This window comes from Ovis canadensis, chromosome 3, assembly GCF_042477335.2.
Source record: "Ovis canadensis isolate MfBH-ARS-UI-01 breed Bighorn chromosome 3, ARS-UI_OviCan_v2, whole genome shotgun sequence".
Classification (NCBI taxonomy): Eukaryota; Metazoa; Chordata; class Mammalia; order Artiodactyla; family Bovidae; genus Ovis; species Ovis canadensis.
Window position 1 is genome coordinate 57,290,545 of NC_091247.1, and position 26,058 is coordinate 57,316,602.

Genomic DNA, 26,058 nt, shown 5'->3' on the forward strand with positions numbered 1-26,058 from the left:
TATTTGTTTTAAAAAATCACTGAATAGGAACTTGTGGAGGAGGGCTAGAGAGCAAAAACATTCTATTATTATCTATTATTCGCTGCTCAGGCTTCCTCTTGCTGCAGAGAACAGGGGCTTCTCATTGTCACAACTTCTCTTGTTGCGCTGGCTCTAGGTCACTGGCTTCAGTAGTTGCGGCCCACCGGCTTAGTTGCCCCATGGGACCAAGGATGACTCATGTCCTCTTCATTCGCAGGTGGATTCTTAACCACTGAACCACAAGAGAAATCCCACAAGAACTTTTTGAGGTTTTTAATTTAAAGATAATTGCTTCAGTAACTTTCTAATGTGAACTTTTCGAAAAATAAATCCCATTTTTTTCAACCGTTAGATTATATTACCTAATCAAATATATCGTTTGCAAGACAAAAATACACTAAAACGTTGATAGTCACTACTCTGGAAGCGTGAGGCAGAGATTCTGTTTTCTACTTGTACACATTCAGTGAATTTTCTAGCGTGAATGAGTAATTTACACGATCAGAAAACAGATGAACTTTTTAGAAAAGATCTTTGACACCGTTTCCGTCGGGGGTCAAAAGAGCGAGCAGGGTTGCGAAGGCTCCCGCTACAAAGGTGACAGGGTGGGTGTCTGTTTCCAGATTTCCACACGTCTGTGCGCTGCAGGGAAAGAACCATGAGGGAGGGAGAAGGCAGAAAGGCAGGCAGAGGATAGGAGCGAGCAAGCACCAGGCCCCAACGACTTCACTCCCGTGGTTACGTCCGTGGGCCAGGGAGCGCCTGCTTCGCCAGTATTGTCTCGTAAATATGACAGCAAAGAAGGAAAGGGGGACTAAGTTTGTAGCGGCCGCTGCGGAGCTACGAAAGCAGGAAAAGACAAATACGCCTTCTACACGCAATACAGCCCCGCCACCAGCAAAAGCAGTCACACCTCGGGGGAAACAACTGAACACCAGCTTGCCGGGCTTCTTCCAATCCCTGCCTCTTGCCTGGGTGTGGCTGCGGCGACGCACACAGGAAGGGGCGGGACATAACACTAACCCCGCGTGCTGATCTCGCGAGAGCATTAGGGGGCGGAAGCACAGTCGGTGCAGGATGCGGTTCCTGGTTGCGTTCGTGTTACTGAGCGTCGCGGCAGCGGGTAAGAATTCCCCCCCGCCCCCACCCCACCGCAGTCCCAAGACCAGCCCCCGGTAATCCCACTGTCGCCCCGGGGCCCGTCGTCTTCACCGTGGCCTGTCAGCCCCTGACCTCACTCTTCCTTGCCCGAACCTCGCCACCGCTCCGCTCGCCAGCACTCCCCTCCCTTTTGCCCGTTGCAACGTTCTGAGGAGTTCTTTCTCCCCGACTGCCTCTCTTCAGCCAGATAGTTTCTCTGTTTCAGACTCGCAGCTCATTTCTGCTCCAGTCGCCGGAACAACCGCTCAGAAGGAAGACCAGGCTTCTGCAGGAAGCTCCAGGCAGCAGGTCTTGATCGCTCAGTCTAGGCTAGAACACAGTAACCAAACCTTTCTAAATCAGACCGACGCGAAAACCGACCCTGGCAATTCGGGAGCCACGCAGCGCCCCGCGAAAACCGACCCTGACCATTCGGGAACTGAGCAGCGCCCGACGGAAAGCGGCCCTGACAGTTCGGGAGCCGAGCACCGCCCCGCGGAAACCCACTCCGATAATTCGGGAACCGAGCAGCGCCCGACGGAAAGCGGCCCTGACAATTCGGGAGCCGAGCACCGCCCCGCGGAAACCCACTCCGATAATTCAGGAGCCGAGCAGCGCCCCGGGAAAGCCGACCCTGGCAGTTCCCCCAGAGACCAGTCCAACAAGTTGGTCTCCAGCCCCTCTTCTGATAACAAGGAGTCCACCAAGGTTCATGTAAACACAGTCGCTGGCAAAGCTCTGCAGACTTCCAGAACTGAACCTGGGGGGAAAGTGTTGGCAGACCCCTCTTCTCCCCAGCGGGAGGGAGGAGGTAAGCCTTTAGAATTAACTGAAGATGTGGAGCCCAAGGAGACTGAAGAAGGGGATGCAGAGCCAGAGGAAGACGCACCACCCAAAGAAGGGAAAGAAATGGTTGGCCCTGCCTCCAGAGAGAACCGTGAAGGGACACTTTCGAATACCTGGAGTAAGAAGGATGACCTTTATAAGGATAACCTTGGAAATGCCAATGCAGAGAGCAGCCACTTTTTTGCATATCTGGTGACAGCAGCCATTCTCGTCGCTGCCCTCTATATCGCCTACCACAATAAGCGGAAGGTAAGGCAAGAATGGCCTTAAGAGGAGGAGTGGGATTTCCTCCTCTCAGAAAGCCTGATGTGTGAGTATCCATCACTCATCAGCCTGTAAGCCCTGGGAATTTAAGAAACAAACTTCCTGTTTTTTTTCCTGAGATCCTGCCAGGATTCTCTATTGGGTTTTCTAGGGTTCTTTTTTTTCCTCCCTTTGTCTTAGAAATCATTTGTTTTCACATCTGTTTCCTCTGCCCTCTGCTGTTGCGTCAGGTGTGAAGCTTAGGACATTATTATGATTTGACCCAAATGAAGGTCTCCTCCCATAATCTTGGAACTTAGAATCTTTCACATCCTGAGAGAGGACCTGAGGACCTGACAGTTTGTATGTAGTTAAAGCAGTGATCTTCCTGTGTTCTAATTTCTAGCTTCCTCTCCCAAGCATTTGTCTTCCATCTGCAGGAACAGAAAGAATGGTTACAGAGTCTTCAAGACCAGCAGCAGAGCGCCCAGGGGTCTATGTTCTGCAGCTGAGTTTCTGATTAGAAGAAAGGCCAGAAATTGCATGAATACACTCATCTTTTACTTCAGCAGGGTTTGTTGTGTTGCTTAGTAACCACTCCCCAACGACAAAATAATTGCATTTCTTTTTTTGTTTTTAACTGAAATATAAAAAAACATGATGTGTAGTTGATTTACAATGTTGTGTTAGGTGTACAGCACAGTGATTCCGTTTTTTATATATATATTCATTTTCAGATTCTTCCCCAAATGATTGCATTTCTTATGAGCCCTAAGAATTTAGTAGTTTGTAATAGTCTGACTAAAATTGAAGGGTTCAATTCATGATAGTCAAAAGGCCTAGGGCTGTGAGAAATGAGAGAAGACATTTAGTAAAAGTGGTACATTCCTGGGAATTCCCTGACAGTTATGGGGTTAAGACTCCATGCTTTCACTGCAGGGGCCACAGGTTTGATCTCTGATTGAGGTTCTAAGATCCCCAATGCCACATGAATGTGGCCTTGAAAAAAAATTTTTTTAAGGTACATTCCTTATTCTACATCCAAGTGCTTATCATGGAGAGTAACCTTAAGTATGAAATGAGAGTGGTCAGGTTCAGATGAAATAAAGTGTGGGGTGAAAGAGTACATTTGCAGATTAGAAGTAATTATTGCTTAATACTAAGATAAAAGGAGGGGGACTTGCTTAGCCTGGAGGAGTCTCAGCTGGGGAGGAGTTGGCAGTTCTTTTCACTGTGTTGTTGTTCAGTCACCAAGTCCCGTCTGATTCTTTGTACCCCAAGGACTGCAGCATGTCAGGCTTCCCTATCCTTCACAATCTCTTAGAGTTTGCTCAAACTCATGTCCATTGAGTTGATGATCCCATCCAGCCATTTCATCCTCTGTCACCCCCTTCTCCTCCTGCCCTCAATCTTTCCCAGCATCAAGGTCTTTTCCAGTGAGTTGGCTTTTTGCATCAGGTGGCCAAAGTATTGGAGCTTCAGCTTCAGCGCCAGTCCTTCCTGTGAATATTCAGGGCTGATTTTCCTTAGGATTGACTGGCTCACTCTTGGAGTCCAAAGGACTCTCAAGAGTCTTCTCCAGCACCACAGTTCAAAAGCATTGATTCTTCAGCACTCAGCTGCCTTTATGGTCCAACTCTCACATCCATACATGACTACTGGAAAACCATAGCTTTGACTATACAGATCTTTGTCAGCCAAGTGATGTTTCTGCTTTTAAATAGGCTGAGTTCTCTTGAGTAAATCACACAGACTTCAGCTGGCTAGAGCCTAGAACAGCTGTCCTGCACCTGTCATTTCCTGTTTAGGATAAAGGGTTCTGATGTAACTAGGCCCTGTCTTCCTTACAATTGTCAATAGGGCCTTTCTGTGAATGGTCTGCTCTTTTGCTGTCAAGATCATTAACAAATGAGCCGCCAGATGATTACCTCTAATTTCAGAGACTGAAATCTGTCACCATAAAGTCACTTGTTAATCACTCTTTTGTCCTTTGCCCCAGATTATAGCTTTCGTCCTGGAAGGAAAAAGATCCAAAGTTACACGGCGGCCAAAGGCCACTGACTACCAGCGTTTGGACCAGAAGGTAAGAGAGGAGGGAGGAATACAATCTCAGATGGACCCAGCCATGGGCTTGTGTTTGGTATAGGGGCAGCCGCTGATTCTGGGGGTGCTGTTTTCCATTGTCTCTGCCCTTCTCAGACCACAGCATACAAACATCCCTGTAAACATGTCTGCAGTGTTAGTGCTAGGAGATTCTCAGGACCTCTGCAACATCTTCCCTCAGTAGATGAGGAAGCTCAGACCCAGAAACACTGTGATTTTTTTTTTTTTCTAAAAGTCTTCATTGAATTTGTTACAGTGTTGCTTCTGGTTTTCTTTTGGGTTTTTTTTGGCACAGGCATGTGGGAATCTTAGCTCCCCAAGCAGGGATCGAACCTGCACCCTTGCATTGGAAGGCAGTGTCTTAACCATTGGACCAGTGCAATCCCATTGGGGAGTCCCAAAACACGTGATCTTTTCCCCCTTAGTTTCTGGAAAAATCAAGACCTCAGAGCAACTCCCTCGACACTCTGCCTATACTTTTCACACTCGACTAGTACTTCACAAGATTTCACAGGCATTTGACTCACCCTGAGAATTGGGACTAAAAGCTTTTATTTTATCCATTGTTCTTTGCACAGTGAGGGTCAGTTTGTCTTCATTTTGAATTTTTCCTCTGAACCGAAAATTCTAGGAGCTCTCTTTCCCTCAGCCCCAGCCCCATCATGCCAGCAGTAAGATATATTCCTCTGAAAACAAATGAAAGTTACCAATGGATTGTGTTGCTCTCGTTTCAGATTTGACTTTTACTGTTCTTGAGAACCTTGTCCTCCCTGCTGATTTGTCTCTAAATCAAGAAGAATGAACAGGAAAACACTGTGACCTAAGAGACACCCCCTGCTCCAGGGTTTGGTGGCGAGTCGGGGCCAGCAGAGGTGGTGGGGAAGTGGGGTTGCTTTAGATTTTGCACCTGCACTTTGTCGACCTTGTCCTCCTGTGTTCCCGTTATTTATGCTGATGTCTTCCAGGCTGTCCCCCTCTGAGTGTGAGTGGAGGAGCATGTGGGCACCCAGCTGTGACCAAAGGGAGATCCTGGCCCTGGGTAGGTGCCCTGCCGGGGGCCTTGGGTTGAAGGTGGTTAGCCCTTGAGAACACCATTGTACTCAACACTTTACCTTCGAGGGCCTAGGGGAAAACTGCAGATTAAGGCCCATTGCTACCAAGGCCTTTTCCTTTGTGGGGATGTGTACCCCACAAAAGATGTAGAAGGGGGTAACTGCTGATGGCCTGAGGGCTCCCATGAACACGATTTTCTTCAAAGTCTCCAGCAGCAAACCAAAATAGCAGCTACAAAACAGGCTTTCTTGCCCTCAAGTCCAGCCTGCCTAGTGCAAGCTCTTCATGCTCTTCTGACAGTTTCATATCACTTAAGACAAAGTGAATCCACTTGCATTTGGTTGTAGTGAGCAGAAAACTGAACCAGGGATTTTGGGAGGAAAGCTTAAAGCCACTGTCCCGTCACAGATGTTTTAAAAATAATAGTTAACGATTATCGAAACATTGTGTGTATGCCTGCTTACCATCCTTACAGGAACTTTCTGAAGTAGAGTGAGTTCATGCTTTGAAAGCATGTAAGACTATTTGGTTTGGGTCTGCATTTTTCTAGAGGACTTTTAAGAAACAGGATTCCCACAAATTCTTACTTTGCTTTGTTGCCTAAAATATTTGTATTTACTTATATTTACAAATTGATTATACTCTCAAGTTTAAGAAATTTAGAGAATTCCCTGGGGTAACTGAGGATAGCCTTCTAGATCAGACTGTTGTTTGAAGTTTCATTTAAATGTTGTGCTACCCTGTTATAGAGAGCCTAAAGAGAGTTGTTTCTGCAGAGAAGAAACTGAAAGAGAATAGCTAATCTCAGGGAAATTCTAAGAAAGTGGGAAGTGAGAGGAAGAGGGTGCGTTCTGGGCTGTTGAAGTCTGGTGGAAGAAGGGACCATAGTGTTTGTCATGGTGTCCTCCACCTCACTTAAAACAGCCCATGACTGAGTGGAGCTTTTCGTCCTCTGCAGGTGACATTTGTAAAGGTGAGGAATGAGGACTCTTGGCATCATCCCCTAAGACCGTGGTTATTTTATTTCCTTCTCTGTCTCCCTCTTCCCTGCCTTTCTTCCTCCCCTCTGATATTTTCTGTTTCTGCTTGTCTTCCACTGGCACCATTTTCCTTCCACCTATCTGTGTGCCCAGAGTCTCTGCTCCCATCCATCTTGTTTGTGGTCCATTCTGCTGTTCAGCTTCTCCAGAAAATAGAGCTTCAGTTCCCTTGCCATTCATCCTCCTCATAACCTTTACAAACTCATTAGTCCCTGTCTTTCTGCCAAGAATGTTTTCCCAGAGGTTCAGATCACCAAATCCAGTGGCTTGTTCTCAAAGCTTAGTCTTGTCCTGAATAGAATTGGACACTTACACCATCCAAATTCAACCTCCCCTCTTGTGGTCTCTGTGCCCTGGCTTCTGAGAACTCCTTTGCCTTTTCCTGTGCTGGTGGGGGAGAATGCCTGCAAAGATAGATCTATCCCTTTGTCTCCTCAGAAACTTACTCCTTCTTTAGCCTCTGGATGAGTGACTTCCAAGTTTCTGTCTTCGGCCTAGTTCCCAGAGAACCCTGTCCTGCCATGTGGTGAACATTCCAGCTTGTCAACCTGTTGTCACTGAAACAGAATTTCTCTTCTTCTACACATTAAGTTGCCCCTCTCAATTGTCCAGTCTTTTTAATCATCTCAACTCCAAGTTGACATTTTTATCTCTTGGCACAAAAGTCCTACCCATTAAAAAGAAAAATATTTCTAGCTACAGTCTTTCTCCATTTCCTTGTTTCCCCGCCCACTTCGCTACCCTTCTGGATCTTTTTTTTCCCCTAGGAGCCACCTTGATCTCTTGTCCGTTTCTTCTTGTGTGTGTGGAGACCAGAGTGATCTGAAGCTTCTGTCTCGTGGCTCTGAGAATCAAGCTCATGAACCCGGGTGTTTACAGCTCTGCAGGCTGATGCTGTCCTGCCTTTCTTTCCCTGCATCCTCCCGGGGCCTAGGGCCCCTCTTGTCAGGCAACCATCAGGCCTCGACATCCTTGCTACATTCTCCAGTCCCTGGCTTTTGGTGGCTGTTTTTCAGTTAGGGTACACTCCCTTCTCTTCTTTCCTTTGCCTCTCCAAAAACCTGTTTTTTCAGGCCCCAGCTCTAATTTGGCCATGCACCTTCCTAATCCCCCACCCCACCTAATCAGCTCTTTCTGTTTTACTCCAATAAACAGAATGTCACTTGTGCATTTTGGAACTAAAGCAGAGCAGAGCAGTCCAGTCAGTATCTGACATCTCTGTCTGGTCTCCCCAAGAAAATGAAGCTCCTTACGGGAGCACCCATGGCGCCATCTGCATATCTGCCTCACATGGGGCAGTCCCTGGGCACCTGAGTTCATTTCTCCTCACAAAGGAGACATGTTCTTTCTTCAGGACATCTGGCTGTGACCTTACTGAGGCCTCACACACCGCTTTCTGGCTGCCGGTTATTGCCCTTATTGATGGATTTTGCTAGGAGGGAGGAGAGCAGAAAGCAAGATTGGTTTCAGGCACCGAGAGCAGGTTGGCACCAAGTGGACAGATACCTATTGTGGAGTCCATGTAGCTTCACTTTTTAAGCCTTGGAGCAGGACAGTTTCTTGTGAAAGAATACAGTTGAGTTTAAGTTTCACTTTAGAAATTGCACTGAAAGAAATCTCCCACACCAAAGGAAAAGTTTTCTGGGTCACTGTCGTTTTGAAGATAGCTCTTTGAAGAGTGTTTTCCTAGAGATTGTGTAGATGAGAATGAGCTGGTGGTAGTGGGAGGATCTCTCTAGCTGGGGGTGGGGCGCGGAACAGGCAGGAGAGGTGCCCTATCCAGTCAGCTCTGTGCTTTACTTTGCCACCCAGTTTTTGGTTGAAGAGTGGTTTCTATTTGGAGGAATCTGTGCTTTAGAATCATTTGAAGAGTCTATCTAAAAAGGCTAAGTTAACTCGTAAAGACCTGAGAACTAGCTATGTACACTCAAATTTCTTGCCACATGATGGCTTTTCGTGAAACTTGGTGATAGACCCCTAAACCTCTCAAATTCCCAATACGGATTCTCATTTCCTCTTTCCATTTCACATCATTTAATTCACAAGCCTGCCCCTCATTTTGGGAGGGTGACTTGATATGGAATGCTGCTGCATGTGAGATGAGAGCTGGCGAGCCTTGCACATGTTCTGAATCATTTGAGGGAGGAGAGCACACTGTACCAGAGCCTGTACTTCTGCCAGCTGTCTCCTAAACAGTCCGGGTGGGACCATTGTGTCTGGCCTTGCCTTGCTTAAGAAGGAAACCTGGGGAGAGATTTCTCAAATTTCACTGTACATCGAGAACCAAGACTGAATCTCAGCCTAATTCCATGAAGTCACATGTGGATTTCCCAAATACCCCAATCTTGAAACTCTTCATAAAGGCATTGGGTCTGAGCTTTATCAGGTTTCAACGTGCCAACAAAGCCAGCTTCCTCACACTCTTTGGTATTCCTTTAATTCAGAACTCTTATTAAAGTATTCAATAAATGTTTGATTGCTGAAGTTGTTTCTCTTCTTTTTTGTTCACCCAATTAGCAAAATACCACTGTTTTGCAATGTTTTATTTTTCTAGCTTGTAACTTAATGATGATTTATTTCTTTAAAGCTTATTTGGTCCAACGATAAGTATTTTTCCATATAATGTTTTACTGAGTTTCTGTGAATGCCATCACCACGTAGTTTTGTATCTCTGCATAGAAACCAAAATAAATTTCAAATATTAAAGCTATAAAATTATTAAATTTAATTGTTTCCTCTTTTAAAAAAAGTATAGTTGATATACATTGTATTAGTTTCAGGTGTACAACAGTGATTTGACATTTGTATACATTACAAAATTGATCACAATAAGTCTAGTAACCATTTGTCCCCATATGAAGTTATTTTAGTATTAATGATTATATTGTACCTCTTAATCCCCCTCTAAATATTAAGGTCATTAGTACTGCATTAAAATTGACTGAAATAAGGCATGTTAGTAAGGAAAAGGTCTTTTTTTTTTTTAACCTTTAGCACCTTCACTCACCTTCCCATCCAATCCCCATGTAAGTTCCAACACACTGCAAATGCATTCCCAGGCACACATTCTGTAACTTTCCATGACCTGATCCTTACCTCCAACCCCATTCGTCCTCACCAGGCAGCCCTGGTTCTAGGTCAGAGGTAACTGGGCTGCTCGTCATAATACACTCGTTACCTCCCAGTGTTTGTCCTTTGCTGCACCCTTGGCTGGAATGCTTTCTGCCTGTGTCAACCCCAGTGAAGCTGTCTTTCTAGGCCTCTGCCCTGACTGCTGTGTATTTTGGGAAGCTACGCCTTGGTGCTCAGGCCCTGAGGTCGGGGAGGGTATCCTGGAGCTGACACGGTGAGAACCCATCGTGACCACAATCATAAGGAAAACAAGCCTAGGCCCCAGCCACATACCAATTGGATGTTCTCCCATAATGTATATACCTTGCTAACTAACACATCCTATCCACTGCCAACCCCCACATCCACATGGACCATATCACAGGAGTTTCCCCACACTCTCAGAAGAGCCACTGGAACCAGAAAAATGGGATCTGCATCCTCTGAGCCTGTGGAACTACAAGCCAAACCATGCTCACCAGACACCTCTCTGTTGTGTAGAACTGCGATGAGGCACTAAGGGGCAACAGGAGAAGCCTCAGGCCAACGGGACCCTCCCTGCTTTAGCCGACCCATGCTCTCGAGGGTTCTAGCCACCTGATGAGAATATTCCATTTGATGGCTCAGACTTAGGAGGTATGGGTGTGGGATGCAGAGCGCAGCTTGACGGGCCATGAGAGCCACCCACATCAGTAGCCCACACTGGACGTTTTGTAGGAACAGCATGTTCTAAAAGGTGTGAAAGAGCTTCAGTTTAAGAATCACCATCTATGCTAGACCTGTGTGTTGGACCTGTATCCAGAAATGAGAAACAATAATTAGAGTGCTTTACGTGATTAAGGAACAAATGCAGAAACACAGGTGAGGCAGTTCCTCTGACTCCTCCCTGAGCCAACTAATTCTTCTTCTTCTGGGCCTGGATCCGCGAGCCAAGCTTCCAAAGGTCTAAGTACAAGTTCCGCTTCAGGATGGCACTGCTGCACAGCAAGGCCCCTTGCAGGGCTCCAATCAACCCACAGGTGAGGATATCTTGGCCTGGGAGACAACAGTGGAGGCCTGTGAGCATCCCCCTGCCCCACCTCCAAGCAGGGTAGTGGGGAGACGGGCCCCTGAGCCAGGGCCACAGAGATGCCTTCAGACCAGAACCAGGGTCCCCAGCCACCAAGGCAACAGAAACGGAGGGCTGACTGACAGGCCCAGGGTCCCAGTGTTCCTGGCAGGATGGGGCCTTCAGCGTACCTGTCAAGTAGAGGTTTGGGATGGGGCTCTGGGCCCTTATGGAGGCCATCGCACCAGGATGTAGGCGGCCCAGGTCATGGTCAGCCCCATAGCAGGCCCCCTGGGGAGCCGCCAGGTAGAACTGAGTGCTCAGCGGGGACCCTCCAGTCACACTGTCCACCTGAAGAGGCAAAAGAGGTGGCCGAGGAGTGGGAGGGGGACCTTGTGGGACCTCCACCTCTTCCTCCCCTGCCCCTGCACAAGCTGCCAGCCAGCACAGGCTGCCCTGGAGTTCAGTCACCCCAGGCCTCATTCCCAGCCCCACAGAAGGGGCAGATGCACGCACCGCCAGCTCTGCCCTCTTACCTTCCCTTCCAGATGTGGGAACTGCTTCAGGAAGACCGACACAGCGGCTTCAACAAAGGAACTCTTGAGGGTCTCGTAGGCACTGCTCCGCTTTCCCTGGGGCTCGTCCCGCCACTCCTTGAACCACTCGTATGAGGTGGGTATTAGTATGACTGCTGTCGACCGGTCTGGGGACGCAGAGCCGGGTCACTGCTGCCGCCCCTCCCAACCCAAGCCCCAGCCCCCAGCACATCAAGCCTCACCTGGGTACCTGTCCTCCCAAGTTGGGTCCTTGGCTGATGAGAAGGAAATGAAGAGAAGGGGCATGTGTGCGGCGGCCTTGTCCCCAGGCAGAGAGACATAGTGCTCCATCCTGGGGAGGGGAGGGGCTGTTGGCCCTGGCCATGTCCCCCATAGCCACCAGCTCCACCCCGAGCACAGCTTATCCCCAGGGGCCCCAAGGGATGAAGCCAAGGCACAGCCCAGGTGGGAAAAAATCCTTTCAGAGTAGATTCTTGCCCATCTCCTCCCATCCTATATCCTCTGCTTCCCCCCCTAGCATCTGTGGCTCTGGGGGACCAGGCTGCTACCCTTCCTGCACATGTACACCCAGGCCTTACGCCTTGTCCATGTCTTTGTCAAAATAAATATAGTAGTTGGTGGTCGGCAGCTCCAGGTCCTTCTTGGTGCCTCGGAGGCAGATGAAGACAGAGAACATGCTCAGGCCGGGCCGAACCATCCCCAGCTGCCGCTTCACACCTGCAAACGGTTAGGAGGGCCGTGTAAAGGAGACCACCAAGATCTGCCACCACCCCGGGAGCCAGCGGACACCTGCTCACCTCATCTGCAGCCTCAGCTGTTTGGACAACTCGGCCTGCTCTGTCTCCTGCCTATCGTGCCCATGGCCCCAGACATCTGCTCTGAGTGCCATGAGAAGCAGAGATGCCCAGCTCCCTGAGCCACTCACAGCATCTGTGTCATCGCCCCATTGTCACCTTAATGTCTAAGTTAAGAGCAGGGACTTCCCTGGTGGTCCAGTGGTAAAGAATCCATCTGCCAATGCAGGGGATGCAGCTTCAACCCCTGGTTGGGGACGATCCCATATACCTCAGAGCCCGTGTGCCACAAATACTGAGCCTGTGCCCTAGAACCCGTGCTCCAAAACAAGCCACGCACAGAGACGTCTGTGCACCACAACAGAGTAGCCCCTGCTCACAACTAGAGAAAGCCTGCGTGCAGCAACAAAGACCAGCGCAGCCAATAAATAAATATGAGCAGAGGACAGGGCTCCACATGACAGCTGTCAACAGCAGTCTTTTAAGCCTTGGCTTCAGTATTAAGTTGAATACAAACCATTTAATGGATAAAAATGAAAATGTTAGTCCCTCAGTCATGTCCGACTCTTTGCAACTCCATGGACTATAGCCTGCCAGGCTCCTCTGTCCATGGAACCTGGCAGGTTACAGTCCATGGGGTCACAAAGAGTTGGACAGGACTGAGCGACTAACTTACCCCCCCCCAACACACACACACATGAAATAAATAACTAATGAGAACCTACTGAATAGCACAGGAAACTCTACTCAGTGCTCTGTGGTGACCTAAAGGGGAAGGAAATCTAAAAATGAAGGGATATATATGTACGTATAACTGATTCACTTTGTTCTACAGCAGAAAGTAACACAACACTGTAAAGCAACTATATTCCATAAAAAAAATCAATTAAAAAAAGAACCTTGGGTCTCAAATCAGGCACACAATGATGAGACCAAACCCTACTGCTCCAGACCAGCCTCAGCTCCTTTACTTATTTTGTCAATAAGTCTTCCTCACTCAAAAAAATGTCCTCTTCAAAACATCCCCAATAATGTCCAAGCTCAGCCCCAGAATTTAAGAAAGGCACTCCTATTCACAAAGACTCCCTCTGTCTGACCACCTCACCTCCGTACCCTCAACCCCAAAGCACTGCCTTGTCCCCAAGGCCACAAGATATCCTGTTTCCATCTCTGATACAGAGACAGAACTGTCAGAATCTCTACCCCAAACAGCTGGAAACATCAGGAATCTCAGGAGTCTCTGGAGCCTCTAGGTTGAGCATCACTGCCACCACTGAAAGGTTCTCAAACTGGGATTCATCCAGCTCCCACTCGGGATGGGTGGCTGGTCCTTCAGGCAGGTGGAGGGCGGAGGGTGCTGGCACAGGAGACTGTCTTCAGGGCTGAGATACACAGGAGCAGTGGAAGCTGTACCTGCCAGTGAAGGAGGGGCAAGCTCCCTGTTTTGTTTTTGCACCCAGCACCATGTGACCAAAATAGAATTTGGGGGTGGGAAAGAAGGCAGGAGTGGACTAACTAAGTCAAAACCAGGTACTGTCTTTTGGGGGGGCCAGAGGTGACTAAGGTGGAGCTTCGCTTAGCTCAGTCAGCAAAGAATCTGCCTACAATGCAGGAGACCCAGGTTTGATCTCTGGGTTGGGAAGATCCCCTGGAGAAGGAAATGGCAACCCACACCAGTGTTCTTGTCTGGGAAATCCCATGGAAAGAGGAGCCTGTAAGCTACAGTCACAAAAGAGTCAGACACAACTTAGTGACTAAACAATAACTAGCTGGAACAAGGAGAGCCCACAAATATAAGATTAATCTTCCCCTGTATCTCTAAACACAAAAAACAGTTTCCAGAAAATACAGAACTCCCTCATAGGGTCCTTTTCTTATTCACTTAGGTTGTATGAACATTAAGTGTAAAAGAAATTATGTTCTTCACACATGTGGCTTGGGGTAAAGAATCCACCTGCCAATGCAGGAGACACAGGAGACTTGGGTTCAGTCCCTGGGTGGGGAAGATTCCCTGGAGGAGAGCATGGCAACGCATTCTAGTATTCCGGCCAAGAGAATCCCACAGACAGAGGAGCCTGGCAGGGCCATGGGGTTGCAAAGAGCAAGACACAACTGTGCATACACACACACACACACACACACACACAAAACAAATTATGCTCTTAATGCCTCTTAGACTCAAAAGGAACTAGGAATCATTCTAGGCAGGAAAATACTTTTGCTTTTTTTTTTTTTTTTTAGGTGTCCCTTCAATAACTCCATGTCATTTATTTGCATTGCCTTCCTTGTGGATTTTTTGTCACCTAAGGACGTGCACTTGATGAGCACCCAGGGCCATCAGGAGACAACGTCAGGGTTCAAAGGTCCTGGGAGAGAGGGAGGCTGGAAGTACCAAAGGCCACTGGGCGGTCTCCGCCTCAGGCCACACAGCTCACCCAGCTCACCCAGCCTGAGAGAGGGGAGGCCTTCGCTGGCAGCAGACATTGGCTGAGGCCCCATGAAAGGAGGCAAAGGGCTAAGGGCCTGTTTCCCAAGTACATGTCCTGTACCCCAGAGACAGTCACAGTGGCTGCCAACCCTCTCCCGGACCAGGAAAGCCAAGACCTCACTTTTCTACTGGGTCTCCTTCCCGGGTTCCCCACGAGCAGCTGCGGGCCCACCCTCCAGGGTGGATGCTGCTTGTACTGGGCTCTAGGCTCCTCCTCAGGTTTCCACCAAGGTTTCCATCCCAAACGCATCTTGGGCTGTTCCTTACTCCCCACCTCCCGCCCCAGCCATAGGCCTGGACACAGACCCCTCTCTCTCACCCTCCTAGGTCGCTGGGCCCCTCCCGGCCAGCGGCCTCCTTCCCTCAATCACATCGGGAGCTGCCAACTCCATTTCCAAATGGTGACGCCCCAGCTAACCTTGGCTCAGCCACTCTGTCCCTTGTGAGCTGATCTGCTCTCTTCCTCCTTCTAGTAAGGCCTTCTCTCTGGAAGCCCCACGTTTCCCAGCCCAGAGGGGACCAGGAATCCAGGCTTAGGAGTCAGAAACATCAGCCTCTTCCTCTCCACTTGGCTGCCTCCAGCTGGGTGGGCCTTGGGCAGCGATTCACCCGTGAGCCTCCGTTTCCCCTGCCATCAACATGAGCTCTCTACCCAGCAGCTGAGGATCAAATGCAAGGACAAAGGTAAAGCTCGCACACAGACACGGCTCCCCGCCCCAAACCACAGGCTTTTCTATTTGGACACGACCTGTCAGTGGAGATGACTGGCACGTGTGTGTGCTCAGTCATGTCCAACTCCTGGCAAACCCATGGTCTGTAGCCCACCATGCTTCTCTGTCCATGGGCTTATCCCAGCAAGAATGCTGGAGTGGGTTGCCATTTCCTCCTCCAGGAGATCATCCCCACCCAGGGATTGAGCCCGAGTCTCCTGCATCTCCTTCACTAGCAGATGGATTCTTCATCACTGAGCCACCTGGGAAACCCAGAGATGACTGGACTGAGGCTTATTTCTATCTGGGTCCCAGGTTTTGAGAGCAGGGCTCCAGAAGAAGAATCCAGGGGGGTACGCCTGCAGCCTCAGCACCAATACAAAGCTGGTTCCTGCAGAAGCGGGAAAACATAACCTTAGGTCCCAAATAAGGCCCACAGCAATGATACCAAGACCTTCGTTTCCACTCCAGCCTTCCCTTCCCTTAACGGCAATGTCAGACCAGACTTCCCCACACCAAACAAGTGTGAAATTAAGGAAAGAAGCAGAATTCACATGGCAAACTTAATGAAAAACCCAGGAACCATTCCTTTAAGACTCAATCCACCATCATTAACTATCAGGGAGATGATCTAAGGTCAAGGGAAACCAGAAATGGGCAACTGGGACTGGAAACTTGAAAGAGGAAAGGGAAACGCAGTTGAGGTTATCAGGGGAAAGGGTGTAAATTTGCCAAGGATGAAATAAGAGATAAAAACTAAAGGGTCTTTGGGGAGGATGCAGTACAAAGGAAGTTATCCCACCCCCTAAACAGAGGCCTGCTGGGGACAGACGTTATTAATAGAAATTGGTGTGCTCACCTTTTCTGCCTAAGGAGGGTCAAAGGGCAGCCCTGATGCTGGGGGAAGCATCAGCCAGGCTGAGTCAGCTGGAAGCAGAGGGCAGGTCCAGGGCACTTGGAGGAGAGCCACGCAACTCATTTGTTTACCTGGCAGACAGCGGGCCTGCTCTGGCAGCAAGTGCTCGTAGGTGTTGAACAATCCCGCACTGGAGATCACGATGGGGCAATAGATGTTCACCAGGTCCTCACCCTTCTTCACAGTGACACCTGCAGGCACAAGAGCTTGGCTGAGGTTCTGTGCACTCCAAGAAGACAAGAAAGGCCCCCATTCCTACCCCACCCCATCTCTCCCACACTGACCCAGGCAGGTAGGCCCCAGCTAAAACTGCAGAGTGAGGGATCAGCCCAAAGCACTGCCTACAAGGCCCAAAAGGCCCACAGTCCACACACTGGCTTTCTAGCTCTCTCTCTGCCTGATGTGGGAGCTCTTCTCTTTAGCCACCAGCCAACCTCCACACTAACCCAGACAGAGCCCGTGAGCTGATAGCCTTCATTAAAATGCCAGGTCCTTCTTTACTGTTGCCAGAGTTTTTGGTTCCAACACACTCTCTTTTAAACCCTCCACTGACACCTCAACCTCTAGTTAAACTCCAAACCCTCCTATCAGCCTTCTGTGATGTGCTCCCTGCTGTGCATCCAGCCTCATCTCTGACCGTCTGACCGTTTCCAGCAAACTATTAGATAGGACTATATGCAAGTAGCATGTGTGTGCATTCATGCTCAGTTGTGTCTGACTCTTTGCAACCCCATGGACTGTAGCCTGCCAGGCTCCTCTGTCCATGGGATTTCCCAGGCAAGAATACTGGAGTGGGTGGCCATTTCCTTCTCCAGGGGGTCTTTCTGACCCAGGGATCAAACACACATCTCCTGCAGCTCCTGCAATGCAGATGGATTCTTTACCAACTGTGTCATCTGGGAAGCCCCCAACGGCTGACAGTCAATCATTTTTTTAACCTAGAAATGTGACAGTCTCTTATGATTCAACCTAATATTTTCAGATGCCTAAATATATTCAGCTCATGGGACTTCTCTGGTGGTCCAGTAGCTAAGACACTGAGCTGCCAGTGAAGGGGGCCCAGGTTCGATCCCTGGTCAGGGAACTAGATCCCACACGCCACAGCTAAGAGTTCACATGAAACAAAGAAGACCACAGATTCCATGTGCCACAACAGACCTAGTGCAGCCAAAAAAGAGAAAAGAAACTCAGCTCTTTCATATCTCTGTGCCCCTGCACACTCTGTTCCCCCCGCCTGGAATGACCTCCTCTCCCCTCTGACCAGCTTGCTCTCACCCATCATGACCTCCCTCTGAGAGTCCCTGTCCCACCATCCTGTGCCACCTCCGGCCTCAGTGTGTGCCTCCATGCGCCACCTTGATTATATCTCAGTCATCTGCCCTCTGAGACTGGAAACTTCTTGAGTTAGAGATTAGGATTTACTTATCTTTTATCACATAGCATGTGAAAAACATAAATATATCCAGAACTGAATTTAATTCAACTGATAAACCCTCCTTGGTTCACAGACCACCTGATGGCTGGGAGGAAAACTGGTTTGTGACTGTGAGAGAAAGTCTTGCACAGCTGATGGCCACCCCTGCCTCACTGCTGGGAACTTTCCAGTCTCTTCTACAGATACATCCTCAAAGATCACTGACGGCCTTTTCTCCCTTGACTTTTGGGTTCCTTGGGCCACCCACTCACCACCTCCTCCTTGGAAGCTTACTCTGGTGAATTCACCATCACACCAGCCCTGTTTCCTTCAGGCCTCTCTCTTCTCCCTTTGCTGAGGCTTTTGAAGTTACCCTAGATGGCCTGTCTATTTACCAGAGCCCTTCCCTGCATAGACCCTCTCCTTGTAGAGTTTATCGTTGGTGGAATTTTGACTCTCTGCTCAGGTAACAGCAAACACCTGAGCCAGGGTAGAGTCTGAGCCCCACTCTGCCATTTACAGGGCATCCTGGTGGCCTCCACACCACCCTATGGAGCACCCAGGTTACAACTCACTCCATCAGTCACTGAACAAACATTTACTGGGCTCCAGTATGTGCTAAAGTCTATAGACATAAAGATAAAAAAGACACCACCTCTACACTCAAGGAACTCCTGGATTAAAGGATAACTAGTGGCCACAGGACTGGAAAAGATCAGTTTTCATTCCAATCCCAAAGAAAGGCAACGCCAAAGAATGCTCAAACTACTGCACAATTGCACTCATCTCACACGCTAGTAAAGTAATGCTCAAAATTCTCCAAGCCAGGCTTCAGCAATACATGAACCGTGAACTTTCTGATGTTTAAGCTGGTTTTAGAAAAGGCAGAGGAACCAGAGATAAAATTGCCAACATCCGCTGGATCATCAAAAAAAGAAGAAAGTTCCAGAAAAACATCTATTTCTGCTTTATTGACGATGCCAAAGCCTTTGACTGTGTGGATCACAATAAACTGTGGAAAATTCTGAAGGAGATGGGAATACCAGACCACCTGACCTGCCTCTTGAGAAATCTGTATGCAGGTCAGGAAGCAACAGTTAGAACTGGACATGGCACAACAGACTGGTTCCAAATTGGCAAAGGAGTACATCAAGGCTGTATATTGTCACCCTGCTTATTTAACTTATATGCAGAGTACATCATGAGAAATGCTGGGCTGGAAGAAGCACAAGCCGGAATCAAGATTGCTGGGAGAAATATCAATAACCTCAGATATGCAGATGACACCACCCTTATGGCAGAAAGTGAAGAGGAACTAAAAAGCCTCTTGATTAAAGTGAAAGAGGAGAGTGGAAGGTTGGCTTAAAGCTCAACATTCAGAAAACGAAGATCATGGCATCTGGTCCCATCGCTTCCTGGGAAATAGATGGGGAAACAGTGTCAGACTTTTTTGGGAGGGCTCCAAAATCACTGCAGATGGTGATTGCAGCCATAAAATTAAAAGATGATTACTCCTTGGAAGAAAAGTTATGACTAACCTAGATAGCATATTTAAAAGCAGAGACATTACTTTGCCGACTAAGGTCCGTCTAGTCAAGGCTATGGTTTTTCCAATAGTCATGTATGGATGTGAATGTTGGACTGTGAAGAAAGCTGAGCGCTGAAGAATTGATGCTTTTGAACTGTGGTGTTGGAGAAGGCTCTTGAGAGTCCTTTGGACTGCAAGGAGATCCAACCAGTCCATTCTGAAGATCAGCCCTGGGATTTCTTTGGAGGGAATGATGCTGAAGCTGAAACTCCAGTACTTTGGCCACCTCATGCAAAGAGTTGACTCACTGGAAAAGACTCTGATGCTGGGAGGGATTGGGGACAGGAGGAGAAGGGGACGACAGAGGATGAGATGGCTGGATGGCATCACTCACTCGATGGATGTGAGTCTGAGTGAACTCCGGGAGTTGGTGATGAACAGGGAGGCCTGCCGTGCTGCGATTCATGGGGTCGCAAAGAGTCGGACACAACTGAGTGACTGAACTGAACTTGTCTCTATTGAATAAATGATGAAATACTGTTCTCTGGGGAGCATGCCACCCTTTATCCTTCCTGTGTCCTTTTCACTTCCAGACCAGGTCAATTGCTATTCCTAGGCACCCTCAGCTTGAGGCAGATTCCATCCCGTAACCCCCAATTTGGAGGTCTCTGCCCTCAGTGCTTTCTTTGCTCTGCACTCCCAGTCTCTCTCACCCACACCAAAGACTGTGAAGACGACACAGGGCTCTCACCGCAGGCTTTCCCAGCTGAGTCAAGCAGGATGCTGTGCACAGGGGCCCTTGTGAGGACAGCGCCCCCGGCCCGCTGAATCACAGGGATGGTGTGGAAGGCAATCTCACTGGAGCCCCCTCGGGGATAAAAGGCCCCTTTTAAGTAGTAGTTAACCAGCAGAGCGTGCATGGCAAAGGTGGTGTGGCTGGGGGTCACACCTGTAGAAGGAAGGAGGGGGTGATGAGGCAAGAGCAGGCAGCAATACCATTCAGAGCAGAACATGGGAGGGGGGCTCAAGAGGAAAGATATACGTATATAATTATGGCTGATTCACACTGCTGTAAAGCAGAAACCAACACAATATTGTAAAGTAATTTTCTTCCAATGAAAAAATAAAAAAGGAACACGGGTTCCTGTCAGAAAACATGCAGCCTTTGGGAATTCCCTGGTGGTCCAGTGGTTAGGACTAGGTGCTTTCCCTGTTGTGGGGGGCCTGGGTTCGATGCCTGGTTGGAAAACTACGATCCTGCAAGCTGCATAGCGTGACCAAAAAAAAAAATGCATATATATATATATAAAACATGCAACCTGAGTCTATGCCTCCCAGGATCCAAGTGATTCTCAGGGCAGCCTCTTTCTATCCAAACAGGCAAACAGAGAGCATTCCAGGTCTTGGGCCAGTGGGAATGATCTCCCTGCGAACCGCCATGCTGCCAGGGAGGGGAGTGTGGACTGGAAAGAAAACCATCCAGGACGTCGGTGAGGGGGATTTTTATCAGGGTATCCAGCAAGGGGGAAGACAGGCATTTCTTCCCTGAGCTCCAGAGGACCTGGAGTGTGAGCAGCTCCACTTCAGTCAGCTAGGCAGGCTCAGAGTCAAAGAACTGATGCTTTTGAACTGTGATGCTGGAGAAGACTCTAAAGAGTCCCTTGGATAGCAAGGAGATGAAACCAGTCAATCCTAAAGGAAATCAGTCCTGAATATTCATTGGAAGGACTGATGCTGAAGCTGAAGCTGAAGCTCTAATAATTTGGCCACCTGATGCAAAGAGCCAACTCATTGGAAAAGACCCCGAGGCTTGGAAAGATTGAAGGCAGGAGAAGGGGGTTACAGAGCATGAGATGGTTGGATGGCATCACTGACTCAATGCACACGAGTTTGAGCAAACTCCAGGAGATAGTGAAGGACATGGAAGCCTGGCGTGCTGCAGTCCATGGGGTCACAAAGAGTCGGACATGACTGAGTGACTGAATAAACCAGGCTCAGGAAGAAAGACTAAGAGCCAGGGGCTGCCCAGGGCCCAAGGCCAGGACCCACCGTAAGTGGGGAAGATGTAGCTGAGCACGGCCTGGAGCTCCGGGGAGGCGGGGAGTTGCTGCAGGACCTCAGCCAGGCTCTGGGTGGACGCACGAAGGAATGGAGAGAAGCGGGTGAGCAGCCCATACTTGGTGAGAAGCTGAGCCACAGGCAGTGGGAGGATCTTCAACAGGATAGCATAAAAGGCTCCACGGGATACCACCTGGGAGGGGAGTAAGCAGGGAGGAACAGGGCTCACCTCCAGACCCGCTGTGACAGAACTGCCTGTCCAACAGCCTGCACAGTCCAAGGGACCAGCAACACTTGGTGGTGGTGGTTTAGCTTCTGAGTCATGTTTGACTTTTTCCAAGCTATGAATTGTAGCCCATCAGGCTCCTCTGTCCATGGGGATTCTCCAGGCAAGAAAACTGGAGTGGGTTACTATTTCCTTCTCCAGGGGATCTTCCTGAATCAGGGATCCAACCTGTGTCTCCTGCATTGCAGGCGGTCTCCTGCACTGGATTCTGAGCCTGCTGAGCCACCAGGGAAGCAGAACTTGGCTAAATGTGGATCATAAAACTGTAGTCTAAGTTTTTTTTTCTTTTTTTTCCATTCTCCCCCTCAGATGAGTCCTTTTTCGCTTTTCAGTTGCCTGCCCAAAGTCCTTTTGAAAAATTGCAATCTGGTCTCAGATGAAGTGAAAAGGGGTTACAGATATAACCACACGGAAGCCAGCCTGGCCAGGCCAGAGTGTGAGTGGCAGCTGCTGAGCCCAGGCTCCAGAGAGAGGGCCTGGCTCAGCACAGAGGTCAACTTGGATCAGGGCTGAGTTCCAGACAAACATGTCTGTTCCTCCTTCCTGCCTCCCTCACCCGTCACTCCACTAATGAGGAAGGTGAGCCTTGTTGGGAATAACACATGTCTGTGTTACCTTAACCAGCTTCATATACTTGTCAATGGCAGCTTCTTCCTGGGGAAACTTGTCCTTGAGGCCCTGAATGTAGGCTTTCATCCCCGCGTACATGGGAAACTCTTTTCGGCCATCAGGCCCTTCTAGTACCATGATGTCAAAGGGAGAGGGCAAGGCAGCCCAGTCTAGCTGCCCCTCAGTGATCTGATCCAAGATAAAACGGTCAAAGCTGCCCTCCTGCATACGCCCAATGTAATGGATTCCTGTTGAGAAACAGAAAAACAAGCCATGATAGGGATAAGGGAACTGAGCCCTGGAAAGGCTCCAGTAAGGAAGCAAGGTGAAAGAGGCATCCTACAGGGCCAAGTCCACGCCCACAGAGGGGGTGCCCACCCTTTCTGTAAAGGGGAGTTGCAGCAGAAACCACTAGATCCCCGCCCAGTTCAGCAGATACAGCTGTCAGACCATGGAGATACATGCGGTGTGTCTCTAACCCCTTTTCCCTTCATCTGAGATCAGATTGGAATTTTTCAAAAGGGATTTGGGCAGGAAAGCTGTCAGACCAACAGTGCCCAGGGAGAAGAAAACTTGGGCCTCCGAAACCACTGAAAAGCCCAGGATCGTCCTGCTACGGCTGCTCCAAACCTCCTGATCCCACCCCTTTGCCTTGGCAGCCTTACCCGTGTCAAATTCAAGGCCATTCTTTCCAAAGGTATGACAACAGCCTCCTGCCTTGGTATGTTGTTCCAGAACGAGAACTCGCTTGCCAGTTTTGGCTAGGATCGCAGCTGCCGCCAAGCCCCCGAAGCCACTGCCAATCACCACCACATCCAGATTCTTTGGCACTCGGCTGACGGAGAAAGCTGCAGCAAAGGAGGAGATGGAGAGGGCAATGAAAGGACAATGAGGTGGAAACCAAGGCAGAATGTTCTAGCTTATATGATGCTCCAGAAAACTTCTAGAGCAGTTTGGCACAGGGCTCCTCACTAAAATATCAAAAACATTTTACCTGGGAAATACTCAGGACCTGCCGGGAAAGGTTGGACAAAGTGATTTAGGTTGATCTGAACTGATTTAACCAAAACCACTATGTAGCTGAGGATTTTCCCTACTTGCAAAGAGAGAATAATTTATAAACTATCACACACACACACACACACACACACACACACACACACACAAATGCTGACCGTGATCCAGGCTGAGAATTCTAAGTGCAGTCAGAGACCGAGCTAGGGAAGAAAGAAAACATGGAGGTGGGGGACAAGAGAAGAGTGTCGTGAGGCTGGATGGTGGCTCATGCAACAGTCTTTTCATGAGCAGGTTATCTGCAGAAAATGCAGGATCTGCAGGCAGTAGTGGCGCAGCCCACTCAGATCATGGTTCTTAAAGATCTTGATCAGAGGCAGGACAGAGCTCCTCTGAGAAATCACAGCACCACCCCTTCACACTGGGGAAGCCTGGATGTGGGATTGAGGAGCAAGCACCTAAACAAGGCAAAACTGGACAGCCCATGGTGCCGTATGGGCACTTTCTACACAAGATCTATTCTTTCACGATCACTCCACTCCAGAAGAACTGAGATTTGGAATTTTTCAAGATGCCAGAGAACTCGGTAAACTTTGAACTTTTCAAACATTTTTTAAAAGACCTACAGTGAAAAATACATTTCATAATCCAGAACATACATCAGCATATAATATAAAGAAGTTTCACTATACTTACCAGAACTATATAGGATACATTGATATTTTCCATTTGACTGAATTTTAAAATGCTAGTTGCAACTCACTAAATTGATAACATGACCCACTATGAGAGATCAACACTTGGTTTCAAAAACAAACTAATCGTCTCATCTTTAGACCAATCCAGATAAATGGAGTTATTTGCTAATGGTTACACAGTAAATCAGGCTTCCCTGGTGGCTCAGACAGTAGAGAAAGTGCCTGCAATGTAGGAGACTGGGGTTTGATCCCTAGGTGGAGAAGGTCTCCTGGAAAGGTAATGACAACCCACTCTAGTATTCTTGCCTGGAAAATGCCATGGACAGAGGAGCCTGGAGGGCTACGGTCCATAGGGTCGCATAGGGTCGGACAGTGACTAACACTTCTACTTTCACTTTTTTCAGAGAGTAAATCAGTGTTGTTTGTTCAGTTGCTCAGTCCTGTCTGATTCTCTGCGACAGAGACAGTGACAGAGTCCAGTTAAAACTCTGATTTCAGAAATAATAGGCCTTCCACTTACAACAATACTGTCTTTATTTTTTTATTTTTCAAGCAGCCGAACTCTTTCTTTAAACTCTAAAAGAAACCCACAAATACTTTTCAAAAGATGACAGTGCAGATCCTCCCTAAACAAAGAGCTCTGAGCCCGAGGCACCCCACTGAGCCTCACTTCAACCACAAGAGATGGAACCAGCATAATCAGTCACATCCCTTGATGAACCAAATGCAGTTTCCTACAAAGGTTTCTGTGTAGCTCTCCCACGCCCTTGAACCCCTGGGGAAGATAAGTGAAAATGTTACGGTCTTAAAGCCAAAGAGGGGGAAAGATCTCTTCTTGTTTAAACCGTTAGCCATGGCTCTACCAAGTGGCAGGGTCCGAGCGTGGCTATGAAAAGAACTTGGCTCGCCGAGGACGATGCCCGAGACCCAGAGGCCACGATTCCCTAGGCCTGCGGGGACCAAGGGTCTCGCCAGGAGTGGATTCTAAAGCGGGCGCCTATACATGCAAAGATGCCCTCCCAGCACTTTGCATCTGGGAAACGCTAACCCGTGAGGATGCTCGGGCGCAGCCTAGGTCCCCGGGGTGTCTTCCCGCTCACCTTGCTTGAGAACCTTCTTCCTGGCCTCCTTGTCAGTCACCAGAGGCGCGGGTGGCCGTTTGACATCCTCCAAGAAGGGGTTTGGGGAGCTGCCTGAGAACAGCCCCTTGTAAACTTTGCCGAGGATGACCAGCAGCAGCGCAGCCAGTAGCAGCAGCGACACCCACATCGCGCCGGCGCGGGGTACCGGGAACTCTCGTTCGGACGGCGCCTGGGGTCTGGAGCCACAGCTCTGCTCGGTTATAGTCCTCCCACCAGGAAGGCGGAGCCAACCGTGCCCGCTTATCAGCCCGCGGAAAAGCGAAGTCGCCCGCGGAGATTGATCCTCGCGCCTCTCCGTACTCGCTTCGCCTGCTGCGTGGAGGGCAGTGCTCCTGCGCCGAGGAGGCCTGGCGGGGCTGCTAGACCCCAACAGCAAAGAGCTGGGAACTCGGGGACTCAGCCGGCGTTCCCCGGGCGGGGGTCAGAGGAGGAGGAATGTGGGGCGGAAATGGTCGCCCTGGGGCGAGACAAGGCTGAGAGATGTAAGAGCGAGAGAGACACCGGATCCTGGCAAACAGGAGACCTGGGTTGTGGTCTGCGCTCTGCCGCGGACTCCCTGGATGACCGGTGGCAAGTTGCTTTCCTGTTTTCCCCGCCGAACAATTGAGAAAGTTTCTGGCCAGAGTCCCCACGCAGCCCCTGTCTGGCTGGGTGTCTCGCTGGATTGAGAACTCCCTTGACATCCGCGCATCGCAGCGGGCGAGCACCGGACTCTGGGACCCTCAAACTAGTCAATAGTTTTGGGCCCGGGCGCCCTGGGATGGCGACGCCTACGGCCGGGCCGGGTAGGGACTGGAGGGGGCGGGGAGCGCCCAGCGGCAAGGCCGGGGAAAGAACTATTCTACTTATGTATGCATTTATACTTAAGGTGTGGCCCCAATTTCTAGATTAAATATCTATTTAGCGTTTAAGCCCCAGCAAGCTTAAGCTTAAAATCATTCCCTTTAATGTAGCTCCTTTCCTAAAGTGGGTGCACCATAAAACAAGGATCTACTGTATAGCGCAGGGAGCTATATTTAGTATCTTGTACTAACAGAGGATGAGATGGTTAGATGGCATCACCGACCCTATGGACAAAAGTTTGAGGAGGTTCCGGGATTTGGTGATGAACAGGGAAGCCTGGTGTGCTGCAGTCCATGGGGTCACAAAGAGTCAGACACAACTGAGCAGGTGAACTGAACTGAATAATCTGTAATGGAAAAGAATTGGAAAAAGAATATATTCAGTTATGTAGATAGA

General features: G+C 49.1%; 3 protein-coding genes across 5 annotated transcripts in view; 2 read left to right on the plus strand and 1 right to left on the minus strand.

Annotated features, from left to right (window-relative positions):
- Window positions 1–1,028: 1,028 nt before the first annotated feature.
- TGOLN2 (trans-golgi network protein 2) lies at window positions 1,029–8,930 on the plus strand. Its single transcript, XM_069583160.1, has 4 exons — window positions 1,029–1,144; window positions 1,388–2,256; window positions 4,250–4,333; window positions 5,088–8,930. The coding sequence occupies exons 1-4, from the start codon at window positions 1,099–1,101 to the stop codon at window positions 5,091–5,093; spliced, it is 1,005 nt and encodes a 334-aa protein (XP_069439261.1). The 5' UTR covers window positions 1,029–1,098; the 3' UTR covers window positions 5,094–8,930.
- Window positions 8,931–9,147: 217 nt separating this feature from the next.
- Window positions 9,148–25,584, minus strand: RETSAT (retinol saturase). The gene is made up of 11 exons (XM_069583111.1): window positions 24,778–25,584; window positions 22,631–22,813; window positions 21,972–22,213; window positions 21,062–21,263; window positions 19,764–19,961; window positions 16,142–16,261; window positions 11,741–11,879; window positions 11,384–11,493; window positions 11,142–11,308; window positions 10,797–10,956; window positions 9,148–10,592 (listed from the first exon to the last, which is right to left on the minus strand). The coding sequence occupies exons 1-11, from the start codon at window positions 24,944–24,946 to the stop codon at window positions 10,453–10,455; spliced, it is 1,830 nt and encodes a 609-aa protein (XP_069439212.1). The 5' UTR covers window positions 24,947–25,584; the 3' UTR covers window positions 9,148–10,452.
- The window catches only part of ELMOD3 (ELMO domain containing 3), a 32,658-nt gene continuing 31,661 nt past the window's right edge, over window positions 25,062–26,058 (plus strand). The window contains exon 1 of one of the 3 annotated variants that reach the window (XM_069583134.1): window positions 25,062–25,301. The gene's annotated coding sequence lies outside the window, so the exon portion shown is untranslated. Of the gene's footprint in view, window positions 25,605–26,058 lie in introns of all 3 variants that reach the window. The other 2 variants (XM_069583133.1, XM_069583132.1) reach the window with 2 other exon arrangements.

What these genes read in the sequence shown, in the direction of transcription:
- TGOLN2 (XM_069583160.1), top strand. Translation starts at nt 1,099, where the DNA reads ATGCGGTTCCTGGTTGCGTTCGTGTTACTGAGCGTCGCGGCAGCGG. An exon ending in ACTGAGCGTCGCGGCAGCGG is followed by an intron (nt 1,145 to 1,387) that starts GTAAGAATTCCC and finishes TCTCTGTTTCAG; the next exon opens with ACTCGCAGCTCATTTCTGCT. An exon ending in CCTACCACAATAAGCGGAAG is followed by an intron (nt 2,257 to 4,249) that starts GTAAGGCAAGAA and finishes CCTTTGCCCCAG; the next exon opens with ATTATAGCTTTCGTCCTGGA.
- RETSAT (XM_069583111.1), bottom strand. Translation starts at nt 24,946, where the DNA reads ATGTGGGTGTCGCTGCTGCTACTGGCTGCGCTGCTGCTGGTCATCCTC. An exon ending in TGGCCTTGAATTTGACACGG is followed by an intron (nt 22,214 to 22,630) that starts GTAAGGCTGCCA and finishes GTTTCTCAACAG; the next exon opens with GAATCCATTACATTGGGCGT. An exon ending in GCAGGCCCGCTGTCTGCCAG is followed by an intron (nt 11,880 to 16,141) that starts GTAAACAAATGA and finishes AACCGTTTGCAG; the next exon opens with GTGTGAAGCGGCAGCTGGGG.